Below are 27,303 nucleotides of genomic sequence, written 5' to 3'. Positions count from 1 at the left end.
TATTGGCACACAAGTAGAGTGAATTACCTCCGGGGTTATGGTTGATTTCCCATCGTGGTATTGGCACACAAGTGGAGTGAATTACCTCCGGAGTTATGGTTGATTTCCCATGGTGGTATTGGCACATAAGTGGAGTGAACTACCTCCGGAGTTATGGTTGATTTCCCATGGTGGTATTGGCACACAAGTAGAGTGAATTACCTCCGGGGTTATGGTTGATTTCCCATGGTGGTATTGGCACACAAGTAGAGTGAATTACCTCCGGAGTTATGGTTGATTTCCCATGGTGGTATTGGCACACAAGTGGAGTGAACTACCTCCGGAGTTATGGTTGATTTCCCATGGTGCTATTGGCACACAAGTAGAGTGAATTACCTCCGGGGTTATGGTTGATTTCTCATGGTGGTATTGGCACACAAGTAGAGTGAATTACCTCCGGGGTTATGGTTGATTTCCCATGGTGGTATTGGCACACAAGTAGAGTGAATTACCTCCGGGGTTATGGTTGATTTCCCATGGTGGTATTGGCACACAAGTGGAGTGAATTACCTCCGGAGTTATGGTTGATTTCCCATGGTGGTATTGGCACACAAGTAGAGTGAATTACCTCCGGAGTTATGGTTGATTTCCCATGGTGGTATTGGCACACAAGTAGAGTGGATTACCTCCGGGGTTATGGTTGATTTCCCATGGTGGTATTGGCACACAAGTAGAGTGAATTACCTCCGGAGTTATGGTTGATTTCCCATGGTGGTATTGGCACACAAATGGAGTGAATTACCTCTAGAGTTGTGAGCGGGTTCCCCTCGTGAAAATGGCACAAAATTGGATTACCTCTAAAGTGTTTGCTGAGTTCCTGGGGTGGGAGTGGCACGGGAGTGGATCACCTCTTGAGTGTGGATGAGATTGAGGGAGGGGATTGGCACAGGAGGAGAGTGGATGAATTCTAGGGTTGTGCCTGGGCTCCAGGGATGGGACTGGCACAGAGTTGTGACTTAATTGTGGGGGTTTGGGTCAGGCACAGGTCTTCGGAATCTGTTACATCTGAGTGTATGTGCTGAGGAGATTGTTGCAGGGATCTCGGACATTTCCCCTCATAGAATTGCTACAAGGATATCAAACCTGTCGCCTTTAATACAGTATTAAGCTCAAAATTGGCACAGAGAGCAGGAGCCCCCTTCATCTGCAGGGCTCAGGCGATTGACACAGTGGTGCATAGCTTCCACCTTTATAGATGGACTGGCTCAGAAAATTGTCACAAGAATGCAGAGAGTGTAACAGTTTGCCCTGGAAATGACAATGGTGTTCGGCCATGGAATACAGAGCATATCACCCCATGAGCCTGGATCAGACTGGGCGGATTGGCACAAGAATAGAGCATATCGGGCATCGCGGACTGGAAATGCTCATGGGATCGGCCCAACTTTGGTGGTAGATGGGCTCAGGGTATTAGCTCAGGAATGCAGGATTTGTCTTCTCCATCGCTGCATGGGCTTGGGGTGTAGGGGGGAGTGAACTGGTAGAAGCAGACCAAGTCTTCTAACTCTTGTGTAGAGCCTGGCACTGATAAGGAAGCCCGGGCTCGGGTCATTAGCACAGGGATGTAGGGCATGGCATCATCAGGGCAGCATGAACTCAGGGATTTGGCACTGAGATGCAGAACCTACCCCCTCTGTGCCTTGATAAGCTCGGGATTGCTCAGATCCTTTCACCCCCAGGGCTGCAAGGGCTCAGAGATATACAGGACCTCAGTTGTAGAGCTGCATGAGCTTGGGACTGGCCCAGGGATACAGAGCGTTTCACTTCTAGTGCAGCGATTGTCCTGGGATTGATTCTGAGATGCAGATTATGTCCTTTCTAGGGCTACAAGGGCTTGCAACTAGCACAGACCGCTTTTCATCTCGGTGGGTGAATTGGATATGGGTTGCTCCCTAAATGAATGGCCTAAGGACTTGTACAGAAACAGAGCTGGAATGTCTCAGAGCCTTTCACCTATAGGCTTGACTGAGATCACTCCACAGGCTCATAAATGCACAGCCTGGTACCTCTATGGCTGCATAGCTTTGGGAACTGGTGCACACACAGTTGTTAGCTGTAGAACTGTATGGTCTTAGAGACAGAGCCTGGCACCTTTAAATGTAAATGTCCAGTATTTGTAAAGCGCGAACAATTACCCGAAGTTGTCAAGGCGCTGGGGGCCGTCGGAAAGATTAAGCGCGCTATTGCCCAGAATCACATGGTGCTGGGCAGACCCCTGCCACCGGAGCCGGGGGGCTGCATAGCTTTGGGAACTGGTACAGACACATAGTTGTAGGACTGTATGGTCTCAAGAGACCGAACCTGGTACCGCTAGCGCTGCATGACTATGGAACTGGTACAGACACAGAATTGTTAGCTGTAGGACTGTAAGGTCTCAGACACCGAGCCTGGTACCTTTTAGCGCTGCATAGCTTTGGGAACTGGCACTGCTGTTAGCTGTAATACTGTATGTCTCCGAACAGAGCTTGGTACCTCTAGGTCCACGTGGCTTTGGTAACTGGCACAGATACACAGTTGTTAGGTGGAGGACTCTATGGCCTCAGAAATACAGAACTTGTCATTTCTAGCACCTCATGGGATTGATCCAGGCACACAGTATTTTACCTCTGGTTGGCCTTGCACCTCTGTGTGGGCTGTGCAGATGTGCCTTGACTTAGGCTGCTGGTTCCAGTCTGGGGTTGAGTCTGATTTAAAGAGATGTGTCAGAGCATGATTAAAAGATCCTGGCCGTATGCCAAGCATCGAACTGCGCCCTGCAGCCCCCCATCTCTCTGCATTCTTCCATTGCCTCACCTCAAGATATTCCTTATGGTATCCCACTATCTCTTACTCTTACTTTTTCTCACAGGTGGACCCAGCAGCCAACCTGACTTTTAACCTCAACTTGTCAGACTCGGAACGCCAGGCCAAGGAAAACCTGTCACTGCCGTACATCTTCAGCGCAGAGAAGTAAGTGTGACGCTTTGTAAATGTAAATGTACAGGAATTTATATAGCGCAAATCACCAAGCGGTTTCTAAGCGCTTGCTTAGGGAACCCGTCCTGGTATTCCCCTGTGAGATAACCCCGGCAGGGTATCCGCAAGGTGAAAGCCAGGCATCCCGCCGCGAGGGGCAGTTGTGGAGATTAAGCAAGCTATTGCCCAGAGTCGCAGAGTGTGAACCCGTGAATCGAGTAGGCACCGGAGAGAGAATTGTCGAGTCCATTCACATTTTAGGACTCAAGACCCCGCCGAGCCGGGAATTGAACCCTGGTCCTGGGCTGACGTCTGCTTCCAGGTCTGCCTCCTCTAATCAGTGAGCCACACTTCTCCACAAGGGCCTCGGTCCCTGTTACACTCACCGGGTGTTAGACCTGACACCTTTTGGCGTGGTTCTTCCCCCATCTTTTTGCCTCTGACTCATGTGTTTTGATGCTGTGCTGGATTTCGTTTTTGCTGATTTAGATGTTTTGGACACTCTGCCACTGCTGATCAGTGTCAGAGTGTAAGTGCTCCTTCTGTAAATTGTGATATTGATTGAGTATACCTAATTGGCATATTTGTATCACCACGAAGTCCCTAGTAGAGGGCACTGTGTGTGCCAGGGCTGGTGATGACAAATGCTACTAGTGGGCCTGCAGCGCAGATTGCGCCACCCACATGAGTAGCTTTTAAAAGGTGACTCAGGCCTGCCAGCGCAGGGCCTGTGTGCAGTCAGTGACTGCCATGTCAGCCTGGCCAGTGTCCCCACTGGCTAGGCCTAATCCTTCCCTGTCTGTGCACATCAGTCACCCCTATGGAAGGCTCAAGGTACCCCCCTGGGCAGGGTGCAGTGTATGGATAAGGTAGAGCATGTGCTAGTGCAGGTACTATGCTCTGGTAGTGGGCTACAGCCATTTTGTGTGCTCACCGCTGTAAGGCTATCTTGCTCCATAGAGTAACATGGAGGGGGGGGCTAGGCCCATGTGATACCAGCCTATCTCCCCATAGGAACAAGATGGGACATAAGTGAAAGATATCCCTGGACTCAGAATTTAATGACACATCTTTTAGTGAAGGGTGTTTTTAAATCCTGTGTTGGAGAATAGCACTTTTAGAAAGTGGCTGTTCTCTTGTCTAAACCTTTCTGTGTGCCTGGGTTTGTGGAATGTCTGCCTGGTCTGGATGTGACAGGAAGGGGCTGCAGAGCCCCAGAGGAGAGGGTCGGAGCCATCCCGGGGATGAAAGGGCACATCTGCCTGCTTGGGAGGAGGTATGAAGGAATGCCAGATAAGTGCTGGGCTGTGCCTGCCTACCTCCCCCACATTCGCTCTCTCCTGGTGGTCAACTGACCCCACTGGCCCTGAAGCTGACAGGAAGAAGAAAGCCAGAGACACCTCAGTGCTCCGCAACCCCCAGAACTGGTTTAGACTGGACCCAGGGCCTCCATGCACAAAGAACTTCAAAGACATTGGGGGGTATAAGGAAAGGACCCCTGTCTGCAGAGGAGGAGATTCTGAAATTCTGCAAGCAAGAAGGAACCCTCGCTGGAAGGAGGACAGCTAGAGAACTGAAGGAAGACTGCCTTGCTGTGTGCTCTAAGGGCTGACTTGTTCTGCTGTCCACCTGGAAGCTAAGGAGAAGAAAGGGACTTTGCTGTGTGCTGTGACCCTGCCTACTTGAAACTGCCAAGACTCTGCTGTGTGCTGTGTCTACAACTGAATCTCCAAGGGCCTGAGAAGAGCTGGCCTCCTGCTGGGAACCCAGGGCTAAAGGTTCCTAAAGCTATCCCAGGAAACAGCTGCAAAATCGTGCTGTTGGGACCCGGGACGCGTGGTGCTGGACTGCGGAGCGTGAGGAGGAGATCGGTGTGCTCATCGGCACATTAATCGTGAGGGTTGGAGGCTTGTGGAGCCTCCCCTCGTGAAATCTGCTCCCAGGTGGTGGCAAGGTCGAGAGGGGGGTCTAGTTCTGACCAGCGCCCTTTAAAACCCTTTGCCGCCAAATCACCGTCGCAGCCCGGGGCCAGGATCACCCCTGGAAGTTGCTGTTCGTGACCAGGAGCGGCCGCGGCGAAGAACGAAGCCGCCGCGACCCCATTGGCTGAGGGAGCCGAGCCCCCTCACTAACGCCGCGACGGGATTGGCCCGCGCAGCGCAGCGTCATCAGCTGTGGTGTGCCGTGATTGGCTGAGCCTGCGGAGCGTCATCGGCGAGGCCGCGCTGCCATTGGTTGGCGGCCTCGCGCTCAGAGGGGCTCGACTGAGGGCCGCGACCGGATTGGCTGCCTCCGCTGAAGCTGCGGGAGGTGCCGAAGGATTGCCCAGAATCACCGCCGGGACCGGGGAAGAGCTCCGACCCCGCCGAGGGACCTGGAAGCGTCCCGCACCCCTGGCCCGCCGTCCCTCCATCAGGTGAGCTTCACCGCCTCCCCCGCCGCTCGTTGGATTGTCGAGAGCGGGCGGGAGAGGAAAGGGGACCGGCCGGGGCGGGGACGCGTGCAGTCTGCACGGTTGGTGCGCAGTGGTGCGCCTGTATCTCAGGAAGACGCGAGGCTGCCCCGGGGACGAGAAAGAGTCCCTGGGCCTCGCGAGGGAGTTGCAACAGCGCATGAAGCCCACGGATATAAGTACACGTGGGCCTTGTTTTCTTTGCGCATGCTGGGAGCATCACAGTATAAATGAGTGGCCATATTCTTTTAAGTGCTGATTTGAGAGACTAGAGACTATTTTTATTTTTATGCTGAGAACTGCCTATTTACAAGACCTACTAAGAATTAAGTGCAACCTTGTTCTAAATGAAGTGTTTAACGTGCAACCTTTAAGTTAGAAGTGCTATCTGTTCTAAAGAAGTGATTATCATGCAACTGCTTCATTTACATGCTGAAACTAGATAAAGTTATATTTTATATATACTTACCTGTGTGGTCTCAGTTTGTGGTGGATTGGGAATTGCTGTTGTGTTAAGTGCAAATGTTATCCACATTGTCTCCGAGTTTAGCCTAGACTGCTCGCGCCATGCTACCTAGAGGGTGAGCAGTGGTTATCTCAGAGGGTTATTCCGTCGCCCTGACCGGAGCTAGGGGTCCCGACTTGGGCCAAGGTACTTACCTTTGCCAACCAGAGACTCCCGGTTCTAACATTGGTGGCTCGCGGTGCGGATTTTGAACTAATAATTGCACTTGACCGGCAGTGATTTCTTGTACATCACTAGTCTAGTTTAGCGGAACAGGTTGCGCAGGATTTTTTCTTTTTGGTGAAACCTTTTTAGTTGAAAAAGGGTAGGAGGTAACATGTCTCAGACCGCGCAAAGCATGAATGCAGAAGGGGAAGTGGAATTTGAAAGCCAGGAGTTGCTCACCTATAACAAGGAGCAACTGAGAAAATTCTGCAGACAGCTTGAATGCCCAGTAAGGGGCGGCGCAAATAAGGAAGAGCTACGGACAGCTCTGAGGGCCTGGTGGGAGGCCAAACATGGTGTCCCAGAAGCTACTATTGAAGAGGGTGGCGCACAGGAGATTGGGTTTTTGCCCAGTGAATTGCCAGTGGCGAAGCCAGCGTCTAGGGCCGGCAGCACCCACTCCAGTAGGATTATTTCTCCAGAGGAGTTGGAGGAGAATCAGAGAGCTAGGGCCCATGAGATTGAGCTTTTGAAGCTCAAAGCGGAAGCCGACGAGAAGAGACTGCGCCTAGAAGTTGAGAAAGAGGCGCAGGAGAGGGCGGCACAAGAGAGGAGGCATGCTCTCGCTTTGGAGGAAAAGAAGCTCCAATTGGCTCATGAGAGGAGCATGAAGGAATTGGATTTCAAATATAAAGAGAGGGGGTCCAGTTCTAATGGTGGCAGCGCACAACCAGTACAGGCGGGTAAGGTATACATACCAAAGGATCTGGTACAGAATTATCAGAGGGGTGAGGATATTTATGCGTGGTTCAGAGCGTATGAACTTGCCTTAAAGATGAATGAGGTGCCTGAGAAGAATTGGGGAGCAGGATTGTGGAAGCATTTTGAGGCCTCTGGGAGGGATGTTTTGGCACCCTTAGAAGCAAAGGATGCTTTGTCCTACTCCGCCATGAAGGAGGCTTTGTGCCTCAGGTATGGGCTCACTGCTGAACAGTACCGCCAGAAGTTTAGGAACTTCAAGAAGCTTGATTCAAGTACTTGGGTGGAGTGTGTGAGTATGTACACGCGTGCACTGGAAGGTTGGATGAAGGGCAGCAAAGTTACTGATTATGTGGGGTTGTGTCACTTGATTAGTAGGGAGCACTTAAGTAGTTTGTGTGTCCCAGAGCTGCGCCAGCATCTTTTGGATAGTAAGTTAACTGATCCCAGTGAGCTTGCTAAAGAGGCGGACCGGTGGACTAGCACCAGGGTCCACAAGGGGGTGGTAAGTACCCCCGCCAAAGGTGGACAGGGTCCCCAGCAGAAGAGTGGGGGGGACACGGGTAATCAAAAGGAGTCTTCTAAAGGGCCCCAAAGTAGTTCCCAAGAGAAGGTGTCTCAACCCCCCAAGTCTAAGAAGTCCTGGCCCCATAAGGGCCCGCAGGACAAGAAGACCCTCACTTGCTATGCATGTAGGGAGGTGGGGCACATTGCTCCAAACTGTCCAAAGAAGAAATCTGCACCCACTGGTGCTCCAGCTCCAGCTCCGGCGATAGCCAGTGTAGCTTTGGGAGGGGATTTGATTTCTAGTGGGGAGGAGGGGTTAGCATTGATGACCCTTGTCTCTCTAGGAGACCGAGAGATGGCCCAGGAAACCTTGCTGCCCCAAAACACTAAGAAATACGGGCAGAAGGTAACCATCAATGGACAGGTGGTGGAGGCTCTGAGAGACACAGGGGCCAGCGTGACATCTGTTAGGTGTCAGTGGGTGTCTGAAGAGCAAATTGTTCCCCAGGTACTCCGGCCTGTGGTGGCAGCTGACAGTTCAGTGCGCTACTGCAGGCTGGCGAAAGTTCCATTTGAATGGGGAGGAGTCTCCGGTATTTTGGAGATTGTAGTAAGTGATGCCTTGCCTGTAGATTGTCTATTAGGTAATGACCTGGAGAGCTCCCCCTGGAAAGAGGTGGAGCACAGGACTCACTTGGAGATGTTGGGTTTGCCTGCGTGGATCTGTGTGTCCACCCGTGCAATGACAGCAAGAGAGGGCGGTCTAACAGAGCTGGAGCCTGGAAAAATGGCCCAGGGACCTGCCAAGAGAGGAAGGGGTAGAGGGCGCGGGAAACCAGCCCCCACTGTTCCCACGGTCCAGGAGGAGGCAGACCCGGAAGGGGATGCCCTGGAACCTACAGGGGAGCAGGTGGCCGAACTAGGGGAATTGCCTGAGCTGTCCCAGTGGCAGCAAGAGGGTGGTCCCTCCAGGGAGGAATTCTGCCAGGCTCAGAAGGAGTGCCCTTCTCTCATTGGTGTGCGGCAGCAGGCTGCCGACCAGGCCGCAGGCCTGGGGTCCAAGGAGCATTTGATCTATTGGGAGGATGACTTACTTTATAGTGAGCCTAAGTTCGCTGAGCCCGGCGCAGCCCGTGTGCTGGTGGTACCGGAGCGCTTCAGGAACTTCCTACTGGGTCTGGCTCATGACGTGCCTCTCGCTGGACATCTGGGGCAAGACAAGACCTATCACAGGCTTGTCACCCATTTCTACTGGCCCCAGATGAAGACGCACGTCTCTGCCTTTTGTAAGTCTTGTCAGACTTGTCAGGCCAGTGGCAAGAGTGGAGGGAAGCGCGTGGCACCCCTCCAACCCTTTCCCGTGGTGAGCACCCCGTTTGAGCGGGTGGGCATTGACATCGTGGGGCCCCTGGATCCCAAGACAGCCCTAGGCAACAGGTTTATCCTGGTCTTGGTGGACCATGCCACTCGGTACCCGGAAGCCCTTCCGCTCAGGACCGTCACCGCCCCAGTGGTGGGCCGTGCCCTGATGGGGATCTTTTCCCGGGTGGGATTTCCGAAGGAGGTCGTTTCGGACCGCGGGACAAACTTCATTTCTAAATATATGAAGTCCCTGTGGAGTGAGTGTGGGGTGACTTACAAATTCACCACTCCTTACCACCCTCAAGGAAATGGTTTGGTTGAGAGATTCAACCGCACATTGAAGGGCATGATTATGGGCCTGGAAGAGCCCATGAGGCGGAAATGGGATGTCTTGTTGCCATGCCTGTTGTTTGCCTACAGGGAGGTGCCTCAGAAATCATTAGGGTTCAGTCCCTTTGAGTTGCTGTATGGCCACCCTGTCAGAGGACCTCTGGCTCTGGTGAAGGAGGGGTGGGAGAAATCCCGTGGGAAAACCCCTCAGGATGTGTTCAGCTATGTGCTGGCCATTCGCAACCAGACCAAGCGCTTCAGGAAGCTCGCTCAAGAGAACCTGGAGGCTAGCCAGGAGGAAATGAAGAGGTGGTATGACCAGAACACTTCTCTGGTTGAGTTCCAACCTGGTCAGAAGGTGTGGGTGATGGCACCAGTGGAGCCTTGTGCGCTCCGTGACAAGTGGTCTGGCCCATATGAGGTGGTGGAGCGCAAGAGCGAGGTTACCTATTTGGTTAACCTGAAGACTCCCAGGCAGCCCCTGAGAGTGCTACATGTGAACCGCCTCAAACCCCACTTTGAGAGAACTGAAGTGACTATGCTCATGGCTACAGATGTTGGAGGGGAGGAGGATAGTGATCCTCTCCCTGACCTCCTGGCAGTCAAGGAGCAAGATGGGTCAGTGGATGGTGTGGTCCTCTCCCCCACCCTGACCCCAGAACAGCAGGAGGACTGTCGCCAAGTCTTGGGTCAGTTCGCCCCACTGTTCTCCCTGACCCCAGGTGTCACCAAGTGGTGCGTCCACGACGTGGACACTGGAGACAGCATGCCTGTGAAACAGAAGTTTTACAGGGTGGCTGACAAGGTCAGAGCTAGCATCAAGGAGGAAGTTTCCAAGATGTTGGCGCTTGGGGTTATTGAGCCCTCCAGCAGCCCCTGGGCTAGCCCAGTGGTCTTAGTGCCTAAGAAAGCTGCTACCCCCGGTGGCCCCCCAGAACTTCGGTTCTGTGTGGACTACCGTGGGCTCAATGCGGTCACGAAGACTGACGCACACCCCATCCCCAGAGCTGATGAGTTGGTGGATCGGTTGGGAGCTGCCCAGTACCTGAGTACTTTTGATTTGACTTCAGGGTACTGGCAGATTGCCTTAACTGACGGGGCAAAGGAGAGGTCAGCATTTTCAACGCCAGAAGGACACTTCCAGTTTCGTGTCATGCCCTTTGGGTTGAAAAATGCCCCCGCCACATTTCAGAGATTAGTCAACCAGGTACTGGCAGGGCTGGAGCAATTCAGCGCAGCCTACCTGGATGACATTGCGGTGTTCAGCTCCACTTGGGAGGAACACCTGCAACACCTCACTGAAGTGTTGAAGGCTCTGCAAAGGGCAGGCCTCACTATCAAGGCCAGTAAATGCCAGATAGGGCAGGGATCTGTGGTGTACTTGGGACACCAGGTGGGGAGCGGCAAGGTGGCGCCCCTACAGGCAAAAATTGATACCATTCTGGCTTGGGAACCCCCCAAGACCCAGACTGAGGTGAGAGCCTTTCTAGGTCTCACCGGGTATTACAGACGGTTTGTCAAAGGCTATGGCACCATTGTGGCCCCTTTGACAGAGCTGACATCTAGGAATCACCCCAGGAAAGTGAATTGGACTGAGGCCTGTCAAACTGCTTTTGACACCCTCAAAACTGCCATGTGCCCAGCACCGGTGCTTAAGGCACCTGACTTTTCAAGTGAGTTCATTGTGCAAACTGACGCTTCAGAGCAAGGCGTGGGAGCCGTGCTCTCACAGATCAATGACGAGGGAGGAGACCAACCTGTGGCTTTCATTAGCCGGAGGCTAATCCCCAGGGAACAGAAATGGAGTGCCATTGAAAGAGAAGCTTTCGCTGTGGTCTGGGCTCTGAAGAAGCTGAGGCCCTACCTGTTTGGGACTCACTTCCGCGTTCAGACCGACCACAGGCCCCTCAGATGGTTAATGCAGATGAGGGGTGAGAATCCAAAATTGTTGAGGTGGTCCATTTCCCTACAGGGGATGGATTTTACGGTGGAGCACCGCCCTGGTACAGAACACGCCAACGCTGACGGTCTGTCCAGATTCTTCCGCCTTAGTGATGAGGACTCCCAAGAGGTTGGGTAGTTCTCCCCACTTTCAGCTGGAGGGGACACGTGTTAGACCTGACACCTTTTGGCGTGGTTCTTCCCCCATCTTTTTGCCTCTGACTCATGTGTTTTGATGCTGTGCTGGATTTCGTTTTTGCTGATTTAGATGTTTTGGACACTCTGCCACTGCTGATCAGTGTCAGAGTGTAAGTGCTCCTTCTGTAAATTGTGATATTGATTGAGTATACCTAATTGGCATATTTGTATCACCACGAAGTCCCTAGTAGAGGGCACTGTGTGTGCCAGGGCTGGTGATGACAAATGCTACTAGTGGGCCTGCAGCGCAGATTGCGCCACCCACATGAGTAGCTTTTAAAAGGTGACTCAGGCCTGCCAGCGCAGGGCCTGTGTGCAGTCAGTGACTGCCATGTCAGCCTGGCCAGTGTCCCCACTGGCTAGGCCTAATCCTTCCCTGTCTGTGCACATCAGTCACCCCTATGGAAGGCTCAAGGTACCCCCCTGGGCAGGGTGCAGTGTATGGATAAGGTAGAGCATGTGCTAGTGCAGGTACTATGCTCTGGTAGTGGGCTACAGCCATTTTGTGTGCTCACCGCTGTAAGGCTATCTTGCTCCATAGAGTAACATGGAGGGGGGGCTAGGCCCATGTGATACCAGCCTATCTCCCCATAGGAACAAGATGGGACATAAGTGAAAGATATCCCTGGACTCAGAATTTAATGACACATCTTTTAGTGAAGGGTGTTTTTAAATCCTGTGTTGGAGAATAGCACTTTTAGAAAGTGGCTGTTCTCTTGTCTAAACCTTTCTGTGTGCCTGGGTTTGTGGAATGTCTGCCTGGTCTGGATGTGACAGGAAGGGGCTGCAGAGCCCCAGAGGAGAGGGTCGGAGCCATCCCGGGGATGAAAGGGCACATCTGCCTGCTTGGGAGGAGGTATGAAGGAATGCCAGATAAGTGCTGGGCTGTGCCTGCCTACCTCCCCCACATTCGCTCTCTCCTGGTGGTCAACTGACCCCACTGGCCCTGAAGCTGACAGGAAGAAGAAAGCCAGAGACACCTCAGTGCTCCGCAACCCCCAGAACTGGTTTAGACTGGACCCAGGGCCTCCATGCACAAAGAACTTCAAAGACATTGGGGGGTATAAGGAAAGGACCCCTGTCTGCAGAGGAGGAGATTCTGAAATTCTGCAAGCAAGAAGGAACCCTCGCTGGAAGGAGGACAGCTAGAGAACTGAAGGAAGACTGCCTTGCTGTGTGCTCTAAGGGCTGACTTGTTCTGCTGTCCACCTGGAAGCTAAGGAGAAGAAAGGGACTTTGCTGTGTGCTGTGACCCTGCCTACTTGAAACTGCCAAGACTCTGCTGTGTGCTGTGTCTACAACTGAATCTCCAAGGGCCTGAGAAGAGCTGGCCTCCTGCTGGGAACCCAGGGCTAAAGGTTCCTAAAGCTATCCCAGGAAACAGCTGCAAAATCGTGCTGTTGGGACCCGGGACGCGTGGTGCTGGACTGCGGAGCTTGAGGAGGAGATCGGTGTGCTCATCGGCACATTAATCGTGAGGGTTGGAGGCTTGTGGAGCCTCCCCTCGTGAAATCTGCTCCCAGGTGGTGGCAAGGTCGAGAGGGGGGTCTAGTTCTGACCAGCGCCCTTTAAAACCCTTTGCCGCCAAATCACCGTCGCAGCCCGGGGCCAGGATCACCCCTGGAAGTTGCTGTTCGTGACCAGGAGCGGCCGCGGCGAAGAACGAAGCCGCCGCGACCCCATTGGCTGAGGGAGCCGAGCCCCCTCACTAACGCCGCGACGGGATTGGCCCGCGCAGGGCAGCGTCATCAGCTGTGGTGTGCCGTGATTGGCTGAGCCTGCGGAGCGTCATCGGCGAGGCCGCGCTGCCATTGGTTGGCGGCCTCGCGCTCAGAGGGGCTCGACTGAGGGCCGCGACCGGATTGGCTGCCTCCGCTGAAGCTGCGGGAGGTGCCGAAGGATTGCCCAGAATCACCGCCGGGACCGGGGAAGAGCTCCGACCCCGCCGAGGGACCTGGAAGCGTCCCGCACCCCTGGCCCGCCGTCCCTCCATCAGGTGAGCTTCACCGCCTCCCCCGCCGCTCGTTGGATTGTCGAGAGCGGGCGGGAGAGGAAAGGGGACCGGCCGGGGCGGGGACGCGTGCAGTCTGCACGGTTGGTGCGCAGTGGTGCGCCTGTATCTCAGGAAGACGCGAGGCTGCCCCGGGGACGAGAAAGAGTCCCTGGGCCTCGCGAGGGAGTTGCAACAGCGCATGAAGCCCACGGATATAAGTACACGTGGGCCTTGTTTTCTTTGCGCATGCTGGGAGCATCACAGTATAAATCAGTGGCCATATTCTTTTAAGTGCTGATTTGAGAGACTAGAGACTATTTTTATTTTTATGCTGAGAACTGCCTATTTACAAGACCTACTAAGAATTAAGTGCAACCTTGTTCTAAATGAAGTGTTTAACGTGCAACCTTTAAGTTAGAAGTGCTATCTGTTCTAAAGAAGTGATTATCATGCAACTGCTTCATTTACATGCTGAAACTAGATAAAGTTATATTTTATATATACTTACCTGTGTGGTCTCAGTTTGTGGTGGATTGGGAATTGCTGTTGTGTTAAGTGCAAATGTTATCCACATTGTCTCCGAGTTTAGCCTAGACTGCTCGCGCCATGCTACCTAGAGGGTGAGCAGGGGTTATCTCAGAGGGTTATTCCGTCGCCCTGACCGGAGCTAGGGGTCCCGACTTGGGCCAAGGTACTTACCTTTGCCAACCAGAGACTCCCGGTTCTAACACCGGGTATATCTGCTTAGCACTCGTAATCAGTTTCCTGTATTTTGAGCCTTCTCTGCTGTACAAACGTTGCACGTAAATGCCTCCCAAGTAGTACAAACTGTTAACCTTCTTGCAACAGAACTGCAATGTTTGCACAACCATCCTCGCCCATCGTTTGTTTTTCTACGCCGCTGCTCCCTTTCCGGTGAGGACCTGGCCATAGAGCTGCAGTTATCCAGCTGGGAAGCCTTAACTCATACATCGCAGAGCTTGTATCCAGGCACCTCTGTACACACACCCCCCCTCACCTTTGAGTAGCCTCCTGCTCAGCTTTCCCTTCACACCCTTAAGAGACACCACTGGGGCAGAAGCAGGCCTTTCCTTTTTCCATTATCAGCCATCCTCTCTTCTGCCCTAAACAGCCCCACACCTCTCCCACCCTCTGTCCCTTCTCCCATTCACTCGCCCCCAAGCCGCCTCCACCACCCCTCCACAGCCCTCTTCCTCAGTATAATTTTTCCTGCACTCAATCCCCTAAAAAGACTGAACCTCTTCTTCTCCCTCCCTCCTTCTCAGCACTTCCCCTTCTCCATCCAGCTTCCATCATCAGCCCCCCCCCTCTCTTCTTTACATGACTAGTATGGCATCCTCCATTTTTACATCTCCTGAACATACAACCCTCTTGCTACCATATGAACAATCTACCCCCATGCCCTGCCTCCGCTTTCAAACTTTTCACTAACATCCCACCTGCATTCCAGAACACCACTCGCACTCAGTCATCCCCTCCTACTAGCTACCTACCTGAGCCCAACCCCCTCCACAGCATCACACTACACCACAATACATCCTAGAGCAATGCAGCCCACAACATACCGTTCGAGCCCAGCACATCACCAGGAACCTCTCTCATCCACCTTGTACCTACCAGCTCTAATGCCTCCATTCTTCCCATTGGCATACACCACAGTCAACAAAAACACCAACACCACAGGGCTCTTCATATTACGTCTTGCTTTCCTCTATAATACACACCACGCCCACTCTGGAGTTTACCCACCCTGCACCAACTACGCACTCAAAAAAAAGTAAACATGACAGAGGTACAGAAATATCACAAAACTGGACCCTTTTGAAAGCCAAAACGTTGCACTCTTCCAAGAACAACATATCGGAACACAGCTCTCTTCATCAAACATACAACCAAGTAAATGCCATATCCAGCCATTCCCCAACACACACGACTATGAAGGCCCCTCAACACATTCCACATTGACAGATGCTGCATTCTCCTACTACCCTATACAACACTATTACTTGCTAATTATATATAACTATATATAATCTCCTTAATCTAATAAATCCTCAACTATTAAGTGACCAATTTACAAATCATGCAGTTCCAAATTGCTGGAATATGAAGCTGGAGTGGAATCCTTTAGCACCTCTTGTTCATAGCCTGTTGTTTCACTGTCCTACATCTGACCACTTATACTTCAGAATGACAAACCTATGAACTATATCTACAAACCTGGAAATTATGATGCAGAATCTATAAAAACCATAAAATACCAACTATTCTAGACAGGATTTAGGGTTGCTTGCACGTCATTGGGTAGTGGTAAATCATAAACTGCTTAAAGAGGGCTACTGGGGGCAAAGGATAGAGTACCAACCACATTATAATCTGCTGGAGCAAAATCAAGACACCAACCCACTTGTTAGGATCCTTGCCTCCTGAACTGGAACCATTATTGTTGTCACCACATTACAATAACTTGCTCTAGCGACACACAGCAATTTTAGAAGAATGCAGCACAATCCCTATTAGGCTCGCTGCAGGAGGTCCACCTAAACCAAACATGCATCATGCTAACATTGGCTGACACTGGCTAGGTGTAAGGGATGCAAGACCCAAACTAACCACAACACACGGCTTAGGTTGAAAGGTAAAAAGACCCCACCCCCTTAAAGGACACTTCTATAGGCATAACCCACACAGTCAAAATGTCCTACCCACCCAAAATGAGATTCAGTCAAAAACATTCCCTGAGTAGGAAACCTCTGCTGGATGAATCACAGCCTCTGACCGAGGTCTACATAAAGCAGTAAAAGGCCACATAATTCGACAATTCTGTGCGGTACACGATACCAGTAACATAACCCAGTGGACCTGATGGATTTGAAAAGCTTAGATGATTGTGCAAGAGTGGAGCCACCTCCTCTGCACTAGTGACTAAAAGACAGTCCACAGTCTACACAGGCTCCTCTCAGTACGAGGAAAAAGGAGACCGCTACCTTTCTAGAGTCCGACTAACAAGTTAAGTGGTCCAGCAATACTCATATCACCCTTGAATGCAGTCACAGGAGGCTAAACGATGTGTGGTGGTGCTCTCGCTAAATAATGTACACTGCCCTTCACCAGAGGGCAACCCTGTGCTCTAATTTTGTCAAAAACTAAGGTCCAAATGGTGTATCAACCAGATTCAGTTGTACACGAGGCTCCATAACAACCGTGCCTATGCGGGGAAAGTGACAGAGCCAGCAGTGATAATGTCATTAGATGCTAACAAAGCATTTGATTCACTTGAGTGGACCTTGATGTTTCTAGTAATGAGGAAAAATTAGATTTGGACCATATAAAATATCATGGATCAAACTTCTGTGCAACTCCACATTGGCTACAATAAGAGTAAATGGCAATCCAGAGTGTTCATAGTAAATAGAGGGCCTGGACAGGGATGACCCTTGTCTACACTGTTGTTTGCACTTGCATTAGAGCCTCTGGCAGAGATGATTCAGGGGTTGAACTGGTGGATAAGCGAATATCGCTTCATGCAGATGACATTCTGATGTACCTCGCAAACCTGCCAGGTCATTGTTAAGAGTGAAAAGCCTTTTTGAAACTTATGGTTGATACTTTGGATTCTACTTTAAACAGGCAAAATCCCTCTTACTCCCCCTTGTGTTAGGCCCCTCCACTGAGGAGCTTCCATGGCTGATGAGAACTAAAGAGAAAATGACAGACTCCAAAACATTGTGCGACTATAACTTTGAGACCGTCCTTCCGAGCTTGTGTATAGAAATCTCTCAACGGAGAAGGCGCCCATGATTGATATATAAAATTCAAAATTCACCACATCACCCAGGAACATTTCTTTAAGAACACAAACAAGCTTGTTAAATCGGTACTCCAGGATTACAATATCAGCTCTATAGAGGAGCATATATTATGGGGGCATCACACTGCCAAACATTGAAAGGTACCACGCGACATTCCAACTGTTGGTGGTAAATGAGTGGGCCTTTGCTGCGCATGGGCAAATCGGCAATACAAATAGATCAACATGCTCTGAGAAAAGGACTACATACCTACATTGCACAGAAGAAAGACAAAGGACAGTTTCCCACCAGCAACTGGACTGGTGAACAAACCTGACAAAATATTGCCAGAGAAAATAGGGTGGAAGGGGAAGTTGACTATATAAACACTTTAAACTGAAGGGTTTTTAAAAATAAGAAGGCATTGGTATATCGACGTTAAGAGAAAGTTACTTGAAGCAAAGATTAAACAATACGAACACAAGTAAGAACAATACTCACTGGATGGGTCACAAACTTATAAATATATATATATATATATATTTAGATCAGGCATACACTCAAAACCTGCATTATAAACGAGATGGTCCTTAAATGGATTTCCATTGGTACATCAGCATGGTTGCTTTTTCTGATAATCTACTCTCCGACTGTCATCCTGCTCAGGGTGCTGACAAAAGTAAAGAAAGACCAGACCCACATCATCCTAGTGGCTCTGTACAGGGCGAGGAGAGTGTGGTACCTTGAACTTCTGGCCATGAGTACATGTCCTCTGTTAGAAAAGAGGATCTCTTATTGGCAGTGGTATGCACCCTGTCCAAGTAGAGACTCTCCCTTCTAGTCAGGGAGTTAGACTCAAGATAACCCTTGCTCACCCCCTTGGTAGATTGGCACAAGCAGTCAGGCTTATCTCAGAGACAATGTGTAATGCATTTGTACATAAACACATAGTAACACAGTGAAAACCCTACAAATGGACACCACACCAGTTTCGAAAAATAAACAATCGTTATCTAAACCAATCAAGACTAAAACAACAACAATCCAACATACAGAACTCAGGATATCACTTTTTAAAGGTTTAAGTAATTCTGGCCATAGAACACTATGGATGCGTTGATTCTAGCACAAACTACCTTTGCGTCAAAATCCTAGATGAAAAACAGCAGCAAAGTAGAGAAGCGTTGTAAAACACAGCGATGCGTTAATTCTTGAGTTCTAGGGTAATGGAGGCGTCAGTTCTGCTGCACGCAGAAATGTTGCGTTGATTCCTTACTGCGAGGAGAAGCGATGCGTTGAAATCGGAAAGTGGATCCTTTCTGCCATGCGAAGCAATGGAAACTTGGCGCACAGGTGCAATGCGCGAAAATTCAGACGCGCCAGGGGGCGATGTGGTGACATCAAAACAGATGCTGCGTCAATTCTTCCAGCCATGGAACAGTGATGCGTCGATTCCTTCAGCCGCACAACATGGCCTTGTGTCGGAGTCGGAGCAGAGTCTCGGATGTCGACGACATGGTGCTCTGGACTCGGACGGCAGCGGTTCTTCCGGCCATGAACCGGCGCTGTGTCGATTTTTCAGCCGCCCTTAGGCGATGCATTGGTTTTTTGACTTCATGGCAAGCATGTGGTGGGAAAAATAGGCGCTGGATGGGTGATGCAGCCAAACCACCTCCAAGGTCCCATAACTGGAATTGGCACCACTTGGCAGGTCAGAACTCCTAGGAGAGGAGTTCAGGGGGGCTGAAGATGAAGTCTTTGATGGCCTTGAGACTTCTTAACAGAGGGTAAGTGCACACCAGAGAATCTTCTCAAGCAGGATACCAAAGCAAAAGTCCAGTCATTTTAGTCTCTGCAAGACAGAAGCAGCCACTGCAGGCCAAAACAGCAAAGGGACAGTATTCCTCCTTACAGCTCTTGTCCTTGGCAGAGTCTCCTCTTGATCCAGAAGTGTACTGAAAATGTGGGTTTACAGGTCTACAACTCATACACCTTTCTGCCTTTAAAGCAGGCTTACTTCAAAGGATAGTCTTTGTAGTGCATATATCCTGCCTTGTCCTGTCTTGGCACCAGACACACTACAGGAGTGTGGAGACAGCTTTGTGAGAAGACAGGCACAGCCTTATTCAGATGTCATTAACAACTCCTCCCACCACTCTAGCTCAGGAAGGCCCATCAGCCTGGTGATGGGCAATCAAGATTCGCAGGGTACACCTCAGCTCCCTTTGTGTGACTGTCTAGAGTGAATGCACAAACAGCCGAACTGTCAGTCTAAACAAGATGCAGATTCCACAGGCAGGCAGAAGCACAGCATGGTAAAGCAAGAAAACGCTCACTTTCTAGAAGTGGCATTTTCAAATATACAATTTAAAAAACACATTCACAGAAAGATGTGGTTTGTAAAAAAGAAAAGTTGAGAGAACCCAAACTCCAAATCCCCGCCTCTTCCCAATTTAAACTTACACTTGTAAAGTGTTACAAGGCAGCTCCAATGCTAACCTATGGTAGAGATCGCCCTTGCAATAGTGAAAAACAAACTTGGCAGTATTTCGCTATCAGGACATGTACAACACAGCAGTACATGTCCTACCTTTCACATACACTGCCCCCTGCCCATGGGGCTGCCTTGGGCCTTCCTTAGGGGTGCCTTACATGTAGAAAAAGAGAGGTTTGGGCCTGGCAAGTGGGTGCACTTGCCAGGTCGACATGACAATTTAAAACTAAACTTGAATACACTGTAGTGGCAGTCCTAAGACAGGTTTACAGGGCTACTCGTGTGGGTGGCACAATCAGTGCTGCCGGACCACTAGTAGCTATTGATTTATAGGCCCTGGGTACACACAGTGCACTTTACTAGGAACATACCAGTAAATCAAATATGCCAATCAAGAACAACCAATCATAATTACAATTTATGCAGGGAGCACTTGCACTTTAGCACATATCAGCAGTGGTGAAGTGCCCAGAGTTCAAACACCATCAAAAACGAAGTCCAGCATACAGTCAGAAATACAATGGGTAGAGGCAAAAAGACAGGGGAAACCACACCAAGAATGCCAGGTCTAACACTCCGATTCAGCTGCCCCTTTGGGAGGACCTTCTGTTGCTGCAACAGGGCCGACTTTTTCACCCAAGCATGTACAACCTGTGATTCCATGTGTGTAGATTGAGCAACTAGAGTTGAGAGCTTTCATTCTAGCTTTCATGGTGGTAAGAGTCATCCTGGAGCCAGGTGTCCAGCTACCAAATCAATTTTATGCAGGACACTGGGAGATGTTTGTCATCTGGTGTTCTTCCCGTGGCGTTCAACCACTGAATGCACAGTTTAGAGATGTTCCATTTTGTTTGTATTTAGCCCAGGAAAGTCTTGCTGTGTCTACATTTAAAGGTTACCTTTCATCCCTAGCTACCCAGATGAGCCATCCCTCATTAAGTCACTTGTGATGATGCATTTTTTGAAGGGGCTGACCCCTTGTTACTGCCTACAAATTTTGTGATGCTGCATTGGAAACTAAATTTGGTTCCCACCTACCTAATGTGCTCGTCCTTCAAACTAATGTACATTTGTTACCTTTGTCTACTATCCATCTTGACTGCATTCCACATCACTATAACATCAGTCAGTGAATGAACTCCAGACATTGTCAGTGGTACAACCGCAATCTTCTTTTTCCTGTCAAAACCTTTCCTCGGACGAATGTGGCATTTCTACCTAAGGTAGTTGTGCCCTTCCACATGGGGCAATGCATCATCTTGCCAGCTTTATATGCACCTTTTCACCCCTCTAAAGAGGAAGAATGGCTACGCTTTCTTGATCCTAAGAGAGTGCCCAGCTTTTAAAAGGATCAGAGCAGGGATTACTGACAGAGTGATCAACTTTTTGTCAATTTTTCCGGGGCAAAAAAGGGCAAAGAAACGCAAAAGAGAACCATCTCAAGATGTATTGTGTTTGCAACAAGTTCTGCTGTGGGCTAGCTAGGAGGCAGCCTCAAGAAGGTTTATGCGCGCATAACACCAGAGTGAAGGCTGTTATTATGGCGCTGGCCATTCTGGACATATGCCAGGCAGGTACCTGGCTCATCAAACGCAACTGTCTGAACCATTCCACAGATCCTCCATCTGGGGGGGTGCTTTGGTATCTATTCACAAGGTGAGGGGTCTGTGATTTGAAGTCTCTATCAGAAGAACAAGTTACTTACTTTCAGTAACACCTTTTCTGGTAGAGACTATATAACCACAGATTCCGCACTGACCCAACTCCTCCCTGATACATGGAAGGGACATGCAGCCCATTAATAAAATCCCAATTTTGAAGTCTGCATACTGCCACAATCAATGGATACGTGTCCGTCCACATGGGCAGAGAAACAGACATCTGTGCTTAGAGGTGATGAATATTTAAGGGCCCGATGTCCCATCCGGGGTGGGACAGACCCAAAGTGGAGCCATTTGTTGACATCCAAGAGCTACAAAAGTTTCCGGATCCAGTCTAACTCCTGAGGAAATTCACATGGTGAGGAATCTGCGGTTAGATAATGTCCCTACCAGAAAAGGCGTTGCCGATGGTAAGTGACTTTTTCATTTGAGCCTGCCTAACTTTACAATGACAGTAAAACATCACGGCACTGGACTCTGTACCGAATTCTGCTTCACCAACAAAAGGTATTCCAGAACATTCCTTTGCTTGATGTCTGTTTGGGTTTTGCACTCCAGAAAGTCCATTTGTATGATTGTCTTAGACTGGGGTTTCTGCCTTACTGCGACGTTATGCACTGCATGGGATCTTTGCATTCAGAATTTCTATCTTTAAAATGTTGTAGAGCTTTTCTGATACTAATCTGAGGACCTTATTGCACTGATCATTTCAGCTGTCATTACGAGAAGCAAATTTAGAAACTGCTTTGTGCCTGGTCTTGATGAATGTGAATGTGGCAAGCTAAGACATCAGTGCTAGTGAGACTGAATATATATATATATAAATATATATAAAATGCAGTGGCTAAGATCATCCATTTGTGTATCCAAAACAATTTTTAATTGTGTTTTCCTTGCTTGCCACTTAGTCTCAACACTGTGAAAGTTCAGTTCAGGATATAACAAAGTTATCATACTTTGTGGTGTGGCCCATGGCACTTGTCTGTTCCATGAATCAAAAAAGTGGTCATAACTGACCGTGCCATGTTCCTCATTGAGGTTTTTAATGCCAGGCGGCGGTTAGTTGTATGCTTCGATCCAATATCATCATTCATTTGTAGTCCTTTTGTTTGGATCACCCCAAAGTATATGAGTGTGCTAGCATGCCGATAAGACAACTTTTTTAAACACAAGAACTTTGATCCAAATAGGTTCATGAAGCATAAATCTTTTTTCACCTCTTACCACTGCCTTGGTGAAGCTGATATAAGAATATACAGAAGAATCTTATTCATTATCCCAGGTTTGGTCAAGTGTTTGCTCTGACAGTTATTGCCATCTGCCTTGCAAGTCTGAATATTTTAAGGCAAGGTCATTGTTCCCTCTTCTCAGCACCTTCTTTATGTGTGTAAAAGTTCTGAGAGAAACCTAACCTTCACCTGAAAAAAGATGTGGTCATTAGCATATACCACACCATGAAAAGTCTGCATTATATAGTGGTCATTCTTCTTCCTAGAATTATAGACATTCCTTTACTAATCATCAATTTATCTCAGTAGTGGCATTCCCCATCAAATGGAATGTATTTGTTTACAAGTAGAGATGTGCTGGTTGCAAGAACTATGTATTGAACATCAATGAAACAGTATGTCCATTATCCATCCAGGCACGATGCACACTTTTGATTCTTCAAGCTCATTATACAAGGCCAGCCTGCTAAAACAGTGAACCTAGTGAGGCTGTCTTGCAAGGTTTTGTATTTGATATGTTCAATAATTGTACATCTGTTTCCCCCAACAGGAAGTCCTCTCTGCTTCAATCTCGGGGCAGCGGTGGAAAGATCTATTACGAACCAGAGGCTGTGGATGACGTGGACGATGAGGATCCAGATGATGATTTAGACGTCTGATTGAAGAGAGGTTCAACCGAACCCTGTCCGTCAACGGCACATGATGGGGGGGAAAGAAAAATAACGGGGGCTGTACCAAGGAGCGTATAGACTCACCTAGAGAGTGGAGAGCATGATGGGGAGATTCAATGGAGAAACTATGTCCACAGTGGAATACAGAAAGGGTTGTGCACTGTTGGAGAGGATCTTCCCATTTCTAGGGGGGTGCATGGTTCACCTGAGTACATAGGAATGGTCATAGTGCTGACCGGAGGCAGCTACATGTTCTTGAGGATGTGAAGAGCTTGGTTTGGGTGGCACCAAGGGTTTAACTTGGGTTGCAGAAAGAATGCTATACCTTACTGGAAGGAGGGTGTGTTGACACTGCGAACAAGGCTTTTGCTGTTCCTATGGGTGCAAAACGTGTGATACAGCAGACAGTGAGATTGTAGCCATACATCAAGGTGCAGAAAGGAAGATGTTACTGACAGGTGGGAATTCAGTCTGAAGAAAGGGGATAGAATTAAGGGAGTAATCTGACCCTGAGTTAGTAGGTTGGGAAGTAGGACTGCAAGGGAAGGGGCTGACTTTTCATGTATGTCTGAAGGAGGATTTCATTGGCTTGAAGAATCAGTCAAGTTAAGGTGTAAAAGAAATGTCAGGAAGAGAGCTGGTCGTTTGTGAGTGTGTGGAACAAATCATCTGGGCCTTCCTGGGGATTCAGACACAGACAGACCTGTGATGGAGGGCTATAGATATATCTGGAGGTGCTTAAAATGGTTTAGAAATGCTGCTCTTCTCTCATAAGTGGTGTTTTATTTCAACTCCTGGTTAGCCAGGTGCTTGTAAGGGTTGGTGTTTCCACTGGCTGCAGCTTGTATTGATTAGATTGTCTTGATTCTGTTTGGGTGCAGTTTGTTCTGCCTCAGTGGCAGAGATGGTTTTGACCTTTCTTTAGATGGTTCTAGGCTCACCTGTGTATGAGTCTGAGATGTCAGGTAAAATGTAGCTCTTTTCCTCCATGTCTGTAACTGAGTTGTTAAATGTTGATCAATCTCTATTTCTCATTTTTCCTTTTATTGGTGTCCTTTTTTGTAATAAAAAGCATTCCCATAATAAAATCTTACTCAAAGTATGCTAGTACTCTTTCATCCGGGTCAGTTTGTAGTAGGTGGGGTTGAGAGGAGCATATTCTGTTTATGGGCATGAGGGTGTTCTTGTCTGCTGTCTACACCTTGTACTTGTGCAACCATGCAGAGGAATACCACAGACATGGCAAACAACCACCAGCCAGAGGTAAGAGCAGGAAAAGAATTACAAATGCATAACACATTCTATCTGAAAGAGACACGTTAGTGATAGATTCCTTACCTTAGAATTACCCCAAGGCTTCAGACTGGATCCGGAAATTTTGTGTCAGCGGTAGCCAGGATGACGACGCAGCAGCTACTTAGATGCTGCCCTTGCGTGCTGATGTCAGTTCTTTCTTTTCCGCGCCAGCAAGCGCAGATCCGGAGAGAGCGGTACCCCCTGTCAATTTTTGACTGAGTTCTTTGGGACTTTTGTCTCTGTTCTTTTTGAGTCTGACTCCTGGTGTATAGGGATGCCCGGTTTTAAGTCTTGTGAGGTTTGTTCCCGCATGATGTCGTGACGGACCCGCACCGTGAGTGTCTCTACTGCCTGGGGCATGACCATGACCCCGCGTCTTGCCCCGACTGATGGGCCACGGCTCCGAAAACTTTGCGGGAGCGGTCTCTGAAGTTTCTTGAGGCCCGGGAGTCGGCTCCGCACCGTTCAAGGTCCCGGTCCCGTGCGAGGTCTAGGGACTGGTCGCAGAGTCTTCGCACTCTGGGACAGGTAAGACGAAGCACAAGAAGTCGAAGAAGCAATGTCGCTCTTCGCCTAGCCTCTCGCGTGACACGGCTCAGGGTGCGGGGGATGCCTCCCCCACGGCTCCGGCGGAGCCTACGCAGTCGCTGGGTCCGTCGGCGACTACGGCCCAGGTGTATGGAATTTCTGTCAGCCATGGCCATGGCCCGCCTCTTTGGCCCGTTGGGCCCACCAGCGCGCCTTCGGGCCCCGCGCGTCCGACTAAGGGCCCTTGGCTCCAGCCTCGGCGCCTCGAGACCCCCATAGATCCAAGCATGGATCCCAGCCGATGTCAGTTGACCTTGTACGACCTCCACCGACGTCTACGGCACCGCCGCCAGCCGGCTCCCCGGCCGATGTCGTCCCCGGCTTCCACCCCAACATGGAGACGTGCTGGACTGGTGTCGAACGACGCCGATTCCGATGGGGAATTTTTATCACTTTCTCCATCCTCCTCCATCTTTCCCACCTGCCCAGCGGATTATGGAGAACGGGGAGGACTAGAAGTGGTCTGAAGACCCTCTCGCTGCCCAATGCAAGTTAGACCCAGACTGGGCAGAGGATTTGGGGGACGCCGGTGATATGGATTTCTCGCCAGAACCTGGTGCACTGTCTCCTTCTATTGAGGCTGCGGAGGAGGGTGGTACTTATTCAGTGGTGTTGCGTAGGGTAGCAGAGGCTCTCATCTCGAGCTCCCTACAGTGGCCATCAGGACTAACCTCCTGATAAAAGTGCTTAAGCCGGCGGCATCCTCTGTGGAGCCGCTGATGCCCTTTAGTGATGCACTTTCAGATGTCCTTTTGGGCACCTGGTCCAGGCCCAACACGGGGGCTCCTGTGGATAGTAACGTGGCCCGAAGCCATTGCGCGACCCCATTTTCCACTCCCAACACCCTACCCCTGAGAGCTTGGTTGTACAAGCCTCTGCCTCCCTAAGCGCATACCCTTCCGCACCTCCGGACAGGGAATCCAAGAAACTGGAGCAGTTTGGGAAGATTTTCTCTTCCATCCGTTCAGGGCTATGGTCTGTGAACACAGCATGTGTCTTGACCCGTTATTCACACTCTGTGTGCGATACAGTAGCGCAGGTGCTGCCTCAGTGTCCGGAGGAGGCCTGGATGGTTCTCTCCCAAGCTATTGCTGAGGGGAGAGATGCAGCCAAGTTAAAGATTCGTTGTGGCCTTGACACCGCCGACTCGCTCGGCAGAGCGATTTTCCACGACAGTGGCACTACGCCGTCACGCCTGGCTCAGGACCACTGGCTTTTCAGGGGATGTCCAGAACACTGATGGACATGCCTTTTGATGGCACTTGCCTTTTTGGCGACAAGGCAGATAGTGTGTTGGAGCGCTGTAAGGACTCGCGGGCTACGGCCAAGTCCCTGGGCCTTTCGTCCATGCGCACTCCTTCGCCGTCTGCTTTTCGCTCATTTTGTGGCCAAGGAAGGGGCGCCCAAAAAAGTTAGTTTGAAAGCCACAGGAGAGTGCAACAACAGTCTCAGCACAGCTGCGGACGTGGGACCTGCTGAGGTGGGTCACGGGGCCAGCGGGCGGGTCAGTCCACCACCTCCCCTGCCACCACTGCCCCCAAATCTTCCTAGTCCAGTGTTTCAGGCCCATCATATGCCAGCAGGCTTCGCCATCACCTCCCCCACTGGAGCACCATCACTTTGGACAGGTGGGTTTTGCAGATAGTCTGAAGGGGTTACTCCCTCCCCTTCAAGACTACCCCTCCAGCCATGCCGCCTCTGTGCCACTGTTTGTTGGGGGATCACTTGGCACTTCTCCAGCAGGAAGTTGCGGCCCTCTTGGCCAATGGGGCCATCGAGCGCGCTCCGACGCCAGAAGTAGGTCATGGTTGTTACTCCCACTACTTCCTGGTTCCAAAGAAGGACAAGGGCCTGCGTCCTATCTTAGACCTTCGGAACATAAATCGCTTCCTCCGGAAGGAGAAGTTCAAGACGCTCACACTTGCTCAGGTCTTGTCTGCTCTAGACCCGCAAGACTGGATGGTAGCGTTGGACTTGCAGGACGCTTAATGCATGCCTAGGATGTATTCTGTCTTTGTGCCTCAAAATCTGGGCATGTGTGTTACTCATAAAGCAAATGCTTATTTAGATTCTGTCAGCTCACTATTGCTCGAAGGCCAGGGGTTGACTATCAAATACATGTAATGCAGAAAGGTTAAATACTCACATTTGGAATTTCTCTGCACGCGCATACCAGAAAGAAACGCTTGGACCTCAACCTTCTTAATTCACACTGTCCTGTATTGCTATCTTTTACAGCAGGCTTTTAACTTCACCCCGGTACACCTTGGGAACTGTTCTGCACGCACATTCCAGAGAGCAATGCTCCTTGCCCCTCCTTTTACTTTGCTCCTATAGTGATCACGC

General features: G+C 50.1%; 1 protein-coding gene across 1 annotated transcript in view; it reads left to right on the top strand.

Annotated features, from left to right (window-relative positions):
• The window catches only part of ELP5 (elongator acetyltransferase complex subunit 5), a 69,890-nt gene extending 45,710 nt beyond the window's left edge, over positions 1-24,180 (top strand). The window contains exons 7-8 of the mRNA XM_078669569.1: positions 2,888-2,988; positions 22,953-24,180. Coding sequence (XP_078525695.1) covers positions 2,888-2,988; positions 22,953-23,061 — 210 coding nt within the window. The 3' untranslated portion in view covers positions 23,062-24,180. The remainder of the gene's footprint in view (positions 1-2,887; positions 2,989-22,952) is intronic.
• Positions 24,181-27,303: the final 3,123 nt, after the last annotated feature.

Source organism: Lissotriton helveticus, chromosome 12 (genome assembly GCF_964261635.1).
Source record: "Lissotriton helveticus chromosome 12, aLisHel1.1, whole genome shotgun sequence".
Classification (NCBI taxonomy): domain Eukaryota; kingdom Metazoa; phylum Chordata; class Amphibia; order Caudata; family Salamandridae; genus Lissotriton; species Lissotriton helveticus.
This window is presented reverse-complemented; position numbering and strand designations above follow the sequence as displayed.